Source organism: Pyxicephalus adspersus, chromosome 7 (assembly GCF_032062135.1).
Source record: "Pyxicephalus adspersus chromosome 7, UCB_Pads_2.0, whole genome shotgun sequence".
Classification (NCBI taxonomy): Eukaryota; Metazoa; Chordata; class Amphibia; order Anura; family Pyxicephalidae; genus Pyxicephalus; species Pyxicephalus adspersus.
Window position 1 is genome coordinate 78,685,609 of NC_092864.1, and position 12,345 is coordinate 78,697,953.

At 39.1% G+C, this 12,345-nt stretch overlaps 1 protein-coding gene across 1 annotated transcript in view; it reads left to right on the forward strand.

Annotated features, from left to right (window-relative positions):
* Nucleotides 1-12,345, forward strand: part of ERCC4 (ERCC excision repair 4, endonuclease catalytic subunit) — a 60,837-nt gene that overhangs the window by 13,042 nt on the left and 35,450 nt on the right. The window contains exon 4 of the mRNA XM_072419026.1: nucleotides 3,579-3,774. Coding sequence (XP_072275127.1) covers nucleotides 3,579-3,774 — 196 coding nt within the window. The remainder of the gene's footprint in view (nucleotides 1-3,578; nucleotides 3,775-12,345) is intronic.

Genomic DNA, 12,345 nt, shown 5'->3' on the forward strand with positions numbered 1-12,345 from the left:
TGTGACAAAATTACGGGGTTAACCATCCTAGCCATTTTTTTTTGCCCGACCTTCGTACGGGCATAACGGCTAGGTGGTTAAGAGAGCAAATTTACTGTGACTTGGACTGGGAGAAAATATTGTCTTCAAAGAACACAGAACAGAAATGGGAATGTTTCAAGTCTGTTCTACAAAAGCACACTGAAACTTATATTCCAATGGGTAATAAGTTTAAGAGGCTAAAATTAAAACCTATGTTGCTCACAGCTGATGTTAAAAAAGCCTTAAGGAACAAGAAAAGGGCGTTCCAAAAATATAAAAATGAAGGATCAGCTTAATCATTTGAAAACTTTAAAAAATATAACAAACGTTTTAAAAAGGAGATAAAATGTGCAAAACTTCAAAATGAAAGACAGATTGCAAAGAAAAGTAAGGCAAACCCCCCAAAATTTTTTAAATATTTTAATAGCAAAAAGATCAGATCTGAGCATGTAGGCCCCTTAAAGGATGTCGCTGGGTTGGTAACTGGGGATAAAGAAAAAGCACATTTACTAAACACTTTTTTTAAGCTCTATGTACACAAAGGAAAATGGCAGAGCTCAAGTCCAAATTCATAATAGCAATGTCACTGCCTTAAATGAGTCACAATGGCTCAGAATTGATATGAATGAGAAACAGCTGGGAAAAATTAAGGTTGACAAAGCACCAGGACCTGATGGATTTCATCCACGTGTCCTCAAACAGCTGAGCTTGGTTATTGCAAAGCCATTATTTCTAATTTTTAGAGACTCTTTAGTCACTGGCAAGATACCGATGGATTGGCGTAAGGCCAATGTGGTTCCTATCTTCAAAAAGGGAGCAAAGTCATTACCAGGTAACTACAGACCGGTTAGTTAAACGTCCTAGAGAGTTTGATAAAGAACCACATAGAGGAGTTTCTGCTAGAAACTAATATTATAAGTGATAGTCAGCATGGCTTCAATAAAAACCAAAGTTGTTAAACAAATTTACTCTCCTTTTAGGAGGAAGTAAGTAAACAGGTAGACAGTAGAGTAGCAGTTGATATAGTATACTTGGACTTTGCTAAAGCATTTGACACTGTACCCCACAGACGGTTAATATGCAAGTTAGGGTCAATAGGTTTAGAAAAGTCAATCTGTAAATGGATAGAGAACTGGCCTAAAGATCACATCCAGAGAGTTGTAATTAATGCTCCATACTCTTAATGGTCTAAAGTTATTAGTGGCGTACCCCAGGGTTCAGTGTTTTTACCTTTACTGTTTAACATCTTTATAAATGATATAGAGTTTGGGATTAAAAGTACCATTTCTGTGTTTGCAGATGACACCAAACTATGTCATGGAATTAGGTCCATACAGGATGTCTATAATCTACAAGCAGACCTGAATCTAATGTTTGAATGGGCAACCAAGTGGCAAATGACATTTAATATAGATAAATGTAAAATTATGCACTTAAGGCGCTAACAACATGCATGCTTCATACTGTCTGGGGGGAATACATTTGGGGGCGTCAGAAATGGAAAAGGATCTGGGGGTTCTGGTAGATCATAGACTTAATAACCGCATGCAATGCCAAGCTGCAATATATAAAGCTAGTATAGTATAGTATAAAGTACTTTCTTGTACTTTCTTGTATAGTATAAAGTACTTTCTTGTAATAAAAGATGAATAGGCTGCAGAGATGGAGACATAATCCTGTACAAAGCATTGGTCACACCACATCTGGAATATGCAGTCCAGTTTTGGGCACCAGTTCACAAAAAGGACATTGTTGAATTGGAGTGCAGAAAAGGACAACTAAACTAATAAAAGGAATGGAGGAGCTCAGCTATGAGGAGAGATTAGCTGAACGGAATCTATTCTCCCTTGAGAAGAGACGTATAAGGGGGGATATGATCACCTTTTATAAATATATAAATGATCCATATAGAGAACTCTCTTCCCATTATTCACTGTAAGATCATTACAAAGCACAAGAGGGCACTCTTTGTGTCTGGAGGAAAATAAGTTTAAGCTCCGGATAAGGAAGGGATTCTTCACTGTAAGGTCTGTGAAAATGTGGAATCAGCTCCCTCAGGAAATAGTTTCAGCAACTACTATAGATTGCTTTAAGAAAAAGCTAGATGTTTTTCTAGAAGCACAGAATATAACTGGGTAATAAGGCTTTAAAGTAAAAAAAACAGTGACTGTTTATCCAGGGAACATCCGATTGCCTCGGGAAGGAATTTTTTTCCCCTGTTACGGCAAATTATACTAGGGTTTTTTTTTTGCCTTCCTCTGGACCAACTATGTCTTACTGAGTTTAATATCTAGGATATTTATGTTTTATAAACCTTTGTGTATTTCCCTAGTGGTTGAACTTAATGGACTTATGTCTTTTTTCAACCTAACCTACTATGTTCAGTAATGTGAATGTCAGGTTGTATAATAGCTCCGCTGAACTTCACACTAGTACAAATACAACTATGCACTGGGCTTTATTCTTACATCTGAGAAGTACTTAATTGTGACTATTGTTTGTGAAATAGGACGTTTGAACTTGCTGTCATTTTTTTTATTATAATTTTGAATTTATCAGGAGTCGGATTGGGCCCCTTTTTTTTTAGACTCTGACTCCAGGTACCCAAAATTGTCTTCAACTTCAACTCCACATGCCCTGTACATGAGGTCCCCTTTTCATAACTAAAGGGGTGGTTTTCTGTGTTTTTGGATAAGCAATATTTTTTGATTTATTGGCTGTATATGTATACATTTACTTTTCATTATGGCTTTAAAATTGCACCAAATTATTTGTTATTTTATTTACTGTGACCTTTAAGTTGACTTGTTCATCATTCTGAGTTTCTAAACATATTCCAATATGGAAAAATATGAAGAGAAGAAAGATATTAAAGTGTTTTAAAACCACTGTAAGGGCCAGTTTAGACCCTGGCGTCCTGGTATATTGCATTGATGTCTGTAGGTTATTGTGAGTATTTTTATGTGTTGCGTTAAGACATCCCATTTAGATAAATAGGCTGGAAATGCAGCAGATGGTTAAAGTGGAACTTAAACCGTGTTACTTACCTGTCACCTTTCCCTCGCATAGCACCGCCATCATCTTCTTTCTTCACTTTCTGTAGAGGATCTTCGGCTATCTTGATTGGCCGGCATTACGCATGGGAGTTAAATTGGGAATTGCATCTCAGCTTTTTGCCCGACACCTAGAGCAATCAAGCAGGTGGGAGGGGGATTTGTAGAAAGGATATCACCAGACTCTTTCTGCATAAGTTGCCTGCATAATCTTGTATTCTAGAAAGTGGAACTTTAGTTCTTCTTAAAAAAACAAACATGCATCAATTTTAGTAATACATCCCACTATAATGTATGGTGTTGTTTTTTAGCATGTGTTATAGTTGTTCTGCCATAGTGTGTTTTAGGTGCCATGAAAAAACATAACAATACTCTTAGCACATGCATTATTGCAACACACCACAGCTAGAAAGTATGTTTCTGGTATTAAAAAATTGTCTAAAAATAAGTTTTGTGATCATAGTAAGTAAATAATGTTGATTGTCAATCATGTGTCCCATTCAGGTATTCTTGTGTACAGAGCACATAAGATCATTCAGTCCTGCCAGGAAGCCTTTATACTGCGTTTATACCGGCAGAAGAACAAACAGGGGTTCATTAAAGCCTTCACAGACAATCCAGTTGCCTTCCACACGGGATTCTGCCAGGTGGAACGAGTTATGAGAAATCTATTCTTGAAGAAGCTCTATCTATGGCCAAGGTGTGTATAAAAGATGTTTACTTGTTCTTTGGTCTGCCCTAAATTGCAATATGTGTTCCAAATCTGTAAATAAACCATGTGGTTTGTCTATTTAAAATCAACCATTTGTTCCCAAATTTGTCATTTTGTCAAAAAAAAAAATGATTACCCCAGTCATTGTTTGCAATGGCACATTGAGGAAATGATTCTGCCATTTAGACAGGAATCCGTACCTGAAATCTTTTAAATCTGAAATCTAGCCTTAATGTTCTAATGTCCCTACCATAGTCAAATGTTATTAGCACAGTCCAAGGCCAATTCTGAGGGGGGGTTATTTACCTAACTACACGTTCTTGGGATGCAGAAGGAGGCTGGCGTGCCCAGAGGACGCCCACAAAAACAGTGAGAACTTCTTGCAGATAATGCCTTGCCCGAGGTTGGAATCTTTGACCTAGTGCTGCAAAATCAAGAGTACTAACCACTGAGCCAACTGTGTTGCCCACACCTGCCTAACCTTTTATCTTATCAGATGTAACCACTATGCAAAGGTAGTAAAAGGTAAACAAATTAATGGCTACAATTGCAGCTATAGCTTGCTTTACTACACTTAGTGCCTTATTTTACCAGTAGAAGTGATTTAGGTGCCTGTAAAGTTACCCAATCACTTCTATGGAGCCTGAAAGCATTTGTCTCGGGTGAAAATCTAACTTGTACAATTTACCATTTAGTGAAGTGGTGGCGATCCTATGGCACACATGCCAGAGGGGACACTCAGAGCCTTCTCTGTGGGCACGTGCTCCCCACCTCAGCTGGCCTCCCATTGGCTGTGCTGTTGTCCCTCTGTCGGACCCTGCATACCAGGCTTTGGGGAGGAGAAGCAGCTGATGAGTATTGCAGCTGATGAGTATTGCAGCTGATGAGTATTGATTCAGAATCGAAAGGGTAAAAGTACAGAGGAAGAGAGGAAAGTGAGTGAGGGGGGTAGGCAGACATGGAGGGGATCTTGTTTTGCACTGTGCTAGTTATGAGAAGTACAATATGAAAGCTGAATACCCTGAACAGAGCTACATAACCCAGGGACAGGAGTACCAGTCTGCTATACCTAAATCAGGAACAGGTGACCACACAAAGCTTGTGGTAGAACGTAAGTGCCTGTTGAATGCTATGCAATTGGCATGCGTTTACTAAATCTCCCTACGTTGCTGTAATTTGAGATACAAATATTATTTATTAAAATTATTTTTGCTGTCTGCACCCTACCAGGAAGATATGTTGTTCATTTTCTGTCTTAGTGTCAATGTCTTAGTTACCAAAATAAATTAAGGTGGTAACTGTGCTGTGCTGATGGCATCTAGCCTAGATGCCTTTAAAGAGGGGATTAGACAAATTTCTGGTGGAAAAGTCTATCACAGGTTACTAGCCCTGATGAGTATGTGCTATCTCCTTATTATAGATGTGGACCACTGAGATACAGGAGCTGGACTAGATGGGCCATTGGCCTGAACCAGCGGGCTCTTATGTTCTTTTCCGGTTATCAGTCTTATCAGGTTGGTGCTTATTGCTGGTGTCCGGTAATGGATTGGTTGTGTCATAGAGTGTGATTGCTTTATATTGCATGAATGAAATACATTATTGACATCTGTTCTGTGCGTCCAGTACATGAAGGATTACAATGTCATTGCATAGCAGCAGGTTGCATTTACCTGACATCACATGACCCGTGTAATGCTCGGTGTGCTGGGATAGGTTGGTGTTCAGGGTTCAGCTGTCTATGCCCTGTGTGTGTGTGTGTGTGTATGTTATATGAGAGGACATTGCACTCATTGTACTGGGATTGTCAGGGGGAACTTTGTATTGGCTGTTGCAAATAGGAACCAACCTGGGCTTCTGCTAATGGGAAAATAGAGCTTGTATGGATGATCGAGGTCTGCACGCCTCCTGTGTATGGGAAATGTGCGCTACACCTTCACTTCATCCTATTTATAGAGATTCTCAAAGAAGTAGGTCCAACGCATGTACGGCGGAGGTGAATTAAAGTCTGGAAATGCTTTTTCAAAGTAGGCCAAAAGCTGTTGGTCAGTGGAACATTGCGCTGGTGGTCAGCAAATTCAAAAAGAACCCCAGGTGAGAATTACTGCCCTAGATTGTTGAATCAGGGAATATCCATTTCTTTAGTGTTAACTAATAATGTTTGCTACAAAAATGTTTTTGTAGACTCCAAGTCTTGAACACCCAAAAATAAGTACAGTAAAATAGAAACAAAAACGAATAGTGGAAGATCATTTTAGGAGGCCTGGACAGAGTCATTTGGAGTGATTGAACTCAATGGGAAAGCATTATGTATTCTGTGTAATGAAAGTGTTGTGTGTTACACATCATGCAACTATCTTTCTAGAATAAATCATCTGACAGCTGCCATTTTTCAAATTTCATTGTGCATAGCAAAACATGGTAAGCCCCTCTCTGATGGGGATATTATCAAAATCGCCATGTTGCCTGGGTGTGATTCCCTTTTTCAGAATTTCTCAAACAAGGATAAAACTATTCAACGAATCTCTGAGATGCCACTTAGCAGAAATACTGTTAAATGTCAAGTCCAGGGCATGGCAAGTGATGTGGCAGCAGCTCACCACTGACTTATAAAAGCCTGTTACTCCATGTGCTTGGATGAATGTACAGATATGAATAATCGTGCAAGGCTAGCAGTAATGTTATAGCAGTGTTATACTGGTAGTGACATCATGAGAGAAGAGCTGGTGAAACTGGTGTCTTTGCCTGAAAGAACACAAGAGATAGCTACAATTCTGTGAGGGACGCTTTTTTGTCACAAGCCATAAGACTACATATACCCACTAGATCAGTGATAGCAAACCTTTTAGAGACCAAGCGCCCAAACTGCAACCCAAAACCCACTTATTTATCGCCATGTGCCAACATGGCAATTTAACCTGAATACTGAAATTTTAGTTTAAAAAAATCAACTCATACATTAACATCTTTGTCTTAAAAGAAAAATGTAACGGAGCTTTCAATGATACAAACAACTTTTTATGGAAAGGTAAAAAGTTTGCAATTGGCATGCTTTTGAACAATTAATGTGATTTTTGCTGTTGTATGCATGCTAATAATTTGTCTAAACTTGGCTCATACTTTGGAAGTTTGAGAGCAGCCCTCAAGTCATCTGGTGTCAGATTTGATATAATTCAAAACTGTAAACAGCTGCTCACAAGCATAAGATGATTCAAACAAAGTAAGGAAAGCAATCCCAAGTGCTTTCATTGACTTAAAATTATTTGCCAGAAAATTCCACACTTTAAGGATTTCATTTTCAGAACTAAATGTGCTGTCATTTGTCATCCCTTCTGTTTTCCTAAATGTTTTACGCAGGTCATAGAATTTATTTTTCCATATAGAGCTTTTTGAAATTCCAATAGCTTTATTTCCAGATTTTCTAAATCTAACCAGTGTAAGTAGGAAAGATAAAGTTCTTCAATCTGTTACTAAAATATACCTTTGCAGCTGCTACAATGCTAGAAAATTTCCTGATGGCTTGTCTGCAAATGTGGTAGATTTTTCTAAATGCATTTTTAGATTTGGAAAATATTTCAGTGGCCCCCTTTCAAGATCTTATTCATAAACCTGCAGTTTTCTCCTAAAAGTTTTGATATCACAAAACATCCTTTCTGTTGTTTCCTTACACCTTGTAGTTTGTTCAGTACACTGAAGTGTATTGTAAAATCTGTAAAAAATCGCTTGTCGTTCAGGGATCCAGCAGGACCATGAACAGCGTTGGATGAGCACTGCACACACGCCAGATTCTCGTCCGATACTAACCCTGAGGTGATAATTGGACGAGAATCATCTGATGTGTGTACGTAGCTTATGTCTCACTTGATTATAGTGATTTTGTACAATAGTACAATATTCATGTCAGCAGTTAGACATGTTTGTTGTTAGGTGGAGGATATGTAATGCATGTGAATGTTTTTCCACTCTGTCTTTACCATGGTTAATGCTGAAAGGAGTTGAAACCTTCACCTTTATAGCATGCAATTTGTGAAAGCATTGTTCCGTGGAATTGTTTAGGGTGTGTATTCCTGTTCTGAAGCTTTATAATTGCCATTGAATTCTGCACAGCAGGAAATCTGACTAAAGAAATGCCAGTAATCTCTGATTAATCTTTTATTTTTAACACAAAGATCAATGTACAAAATGCATAGCCATAGCAACCATTCATAGTTCAGTTTAATGTAATCACACCAGTGGATTCCTGTATTGTCTGCATGCTTGTTACAGGTCATTGACTAAAACTACTGAAGCTGTACAGTCAGAATGACAGCCCAGGAACTAGCCTTTTTAAAATGACATGACAAGGCAAGTCACATTTTTCTTTAAAGTAAAAGTTGCCTTGCTACCATTAATAATGCTCAGTTCAATAATAATGTTGGGAGTTGCAGTGAACAGAATTTAAAGCTAACCAAGGAGATGCATTATCAGACATTAGCTATGATGCTTCTGGTGAAGCCAACCTTCAATAAACATCAACAGATAGGCAGCACTAGCTGCACCATACTTTTTTCAGCAGATCTGCACCATCAGATGTATAGAGGTCCTTTCACATTCAAAATATTTTCTTATATTTAAAGTTTACAAATTTTCTGCATTTGCAACAACCATTTATATAGGCATATTTTTTAAATCTGTGAATAGTGAGCTAAAGAGTAGTTAATTGTAATAAATACAGAACTTTCTTGAAGAGTACAAATGCAAATGGAAGTAGTAAAATAAAACCTGGATTAATCAGATTTTTTAACTGACATTTAATTCTTTTTAAATTCTAAGAAAATGAATGAGAAAAGTCTTCTGGTAACTTCATATTATTATATCTTTATATATTTTTTTTTTAATATATACACAGAAATGTCTCCATGGCATGAGATTCTAGTGAAGATTTTGAATAGTTTATTGGTCTACTTTGAAGCTGTGAAAGAGAGCAGCAATACATCAAATACTGATTTGTGTGTTGAGTGGAAATATAAAGCAAAGCACATGGAAAAGATAAGATTGGATGTCCTAATTTTTACACTAAATAATAGAATATAAAAACTTCAGTAAAATTCAGAGTAGGTTTTTACTCCCACTGATATAAAAATGGCAAAATACTGTCAGCAGTCCAGTTTAAAGAACTGTATGGCACATTTGAATAATATTTATCTCTGTCTGCATCGTGCGGAGTGGAATCTACAGAGTATATCCTAAATATGTGAGTTTTTTTCCAGTAAATCAAAATATCTGTTTTCATAATGGCTCCGTCAACCTGGTAATTAGTTACATTGGATGCTGGTGTGATGTCTTGGGACTTGTGCATTAAAGTCCTGGCTTTGCTTTTTCTCCCTTTTTCTCTTATGTGTTCTTAGGAGCATATTTTTATAAAGGAGTGAATGTGAAATTCACCAAATAGTCTCTGCAAGTGCATTTTTCTTAAATCGCAGAAAATGATTAAACCACCTGTATTTCTTTGCAGAATGCCACATTCACAGATTTTTAAATCCCGCACGTGCACATGGGAGTGAGATAACCATGACAACTTGGGATATGCCAGAATACCTGGCATTGCACGCTAAGCTGCACATTCTTTTTTTTACTTATAAAATTACCAAAAGGTAATCAAAGTATTTATTTGTATGGTAATAATATGCACACACTAATTAACAAGGAAAAACATGTCTAGGAAGCTTGGAAGAGAAATGTTCTTCCAATAATCTTTTAACATAGTTGCCCAATAATTCTGCTCTTTTTGTTACCCTTCCTAATGAAGATTAAAAATGGTTTAACATTAGGCATGGTCCTGTCCTGTCCCTATCTGGAAACATGGCCTACTAAATGCCATGAAGCTATTGCTGGAAGGAAGGGACATTAGCAGATCAGCTGCCATATGAAGACATTAAACAATGCAATTTTGAACAGTAAAGGGTTTGGTAAACGGTTCCCAAAGCTGATGGCGTAAATGAGCCCTGAATGTTATAATGAAGCTTTTATAAAACTTGATAAAGCTGTATCCCCTGCACTACATTAACTACAAACCAGTGTGTATTTTGGCAGTACGTCCTGTGACACATCCCTATCTAATAGTGCATAATAATTACTCAATTTATTCATGTTCAAACATTTATGTAACCTGAAATGGTACATGATCCAAAGTGCAGTGTAGTTTTAAATGATGAGTGGGGAATGTGTATGAAACTGGTCCTTTAACTTAGTATGTAATTTTATTTCGCTGCCCAGCAAGTCTAGTTTGTCCTACCTAAAGCAGAAATAAACCCAAAACAATCAAAAAAATCACACTTGCCTTCAATCCTGCAGATCAGTCTATCTGTCGGGAGGTTTCTTTCATCAGTTCCCGTGTTGTCCCAGTATCCGTCTTTGGTCCAGAGCAGAGGGAGCATGCACGAGATAAGGTGACATAGATGGGGAGAAAACTTTTCCCTATTGATAAAAAGGTTCTTTCTGTGCATGCCTGAGATTCTCGGGCATGCACAAAAGGAGCAGCCAAGAGCATTCGCCACACATCCTGGGAGGCAGTGTGGTCCCATTCATTCTTGATCGTCTAGGCCAGGGGTCGGCAAACTTTCATGGCCAATAGGCCATTTCAGGGGTTTGGCGGGGGCACACTAAGCCGGACTCTGAGTCCCGCCCGAATTACTCTGCCCACTACCAGAGAACGCCCCCGGAAGTGAAATCCCTCCCCTTGTATGCATTGCTGAGGAGAGGGATTTCCCTTCAGGGAGCTTTCCCTATTTACTGCAGTGGCGGAAGTATCAACGCCAGCCCCGGTGAATAGGGGAGCAACAGCAAGGAGGCGGCACCGGAGCTCTTACTCCGGTAGTTCCTAACGCCCCGCGGCTCCGGAGCCGTGGGTAGCCGGCTGGCAGCTCTACCCCTGGCTCTAACGGGGTGTTAAGCCAGAACCAACTACCAGCTAGGCCGTACCAGGTCCAAAGGCCGAGTTTGCCAACCCCTGGTCTAGGCAATCAAGAACTAAGGGGGCAGTGCTTTTTTTTTTTTTTTTTTTTTTTTTTTTTTGCATTAGGAAAAAAAAAACGCACAAACAAAATTTGTACATTAAATTAATTTTTTTTTAATAATTTTTTTTACTGCCCTTTTGTGTAAAATAAAAAATTCTGAGTTTAAGTACGCTTTAAAATATTTATGATCTGGTTTTTTTGCCATTTAGGCAGCAATTAGACTGAAATGTATAAAATGTTATCGATCAAAAAAGAATTAGGGTCTAATTGGTGCTGGTATTCAGCATAGACATTTTTTTTTATAAAGCTTTTATGTTTTGGCCTAGCGAGCCTATTAAGTGTGGGTAATTAGATTAGAAAGTAAGGTTAGCAAGCACCCACAGTTGTCAACATATGCGTACATGGGGCCCCTAAAAATCCTGCGTGCTCTATACTGGAAACAGACCAAGTGACATAGAGAAGATAGAAGCAGAGTAATACATTATAGAAACCAAGGATAGACTGGGGATAATGTCACTGTGTTTTTCTAGATTGATCATTTTAGTCCAGTAAATAGAGATTTCTGGATGTTGCCCACATATCCCACCATAAGACATTTTAATTTTTTATCTAGGGAGCCCTGTTCTGCACAATTTAAGTCATGAGTTCAACCTGTACTGCATGTTTATTTATTAAAGGAGATGGCCGAAGACTCTGTGCCATCGCATCGTGCCGTGTGCCATCGCAATATAAAACACTGTTCTGTCTGGAGATGTAATTTGCAGCAGCCAGAAAAACTAAGATAGCAGCAGCCCCTGCTTCCCTTTAGCCGTGCAGCCTGATGGATTTATGGCATCCCCAGCATCCATTGGTAGGCTGGCACAGCTGAAGGGGACTCTAAAGGCTAATCAACTCCCGACTGCTTTTGGCTTGCTGGGACTTTAAAGCCACTCTGCTCCCAGTCACCAGCGCCTGTTAAAGCGTTTAGCAGGGCTTATCTGTGCTGGGGACATTCTGAGTATTTTTCTGTTGCTGGCCTTTGCCTGTTCCTGACAATCTGCTTGAACTCAGCCTGGACCGACCTTGCCTGTGGCCCTGACTCTGCTTGTGCCTTTTCCTCTTTGTACCTCGTTTGGTGGACTGATCTTCTGTGTTTGACTTTAGCTTGTTTCTGGATTCCCTGGTAATTCTTTACTGTGTATCTTTGGGCTCCTGGTCAGCTGCCGGCCTATTCCCAGACACCATCCCTTGTGCACTAAGTCCTGGGGGACAAATGCTGGGAGATGAAACCAGTCTCCCAAGGCTGAACAGGGGCTGCTCTAGGTGAAGACTGCAGCGTTAGATTGGGGGACTGGTGTCTGGAGAATACTGGTACCAACCAGGGCTTTACACCATGTAGCTAGGGGAGCCGTAAGAGGTGATAAAGACTGAAGACAAATTGGCCATGATTCATCAATGAAATGCGCGTACGCTCGGCGCGTGTATTTACGCGCCGGACAGCAAACTCTATTACCGCGAGTGGGGCCTGAGTTCTAGTGAACTCGCCTGCTTGTTTCCCCGCAAAGATCGCGAATACGCCAATTAAGGC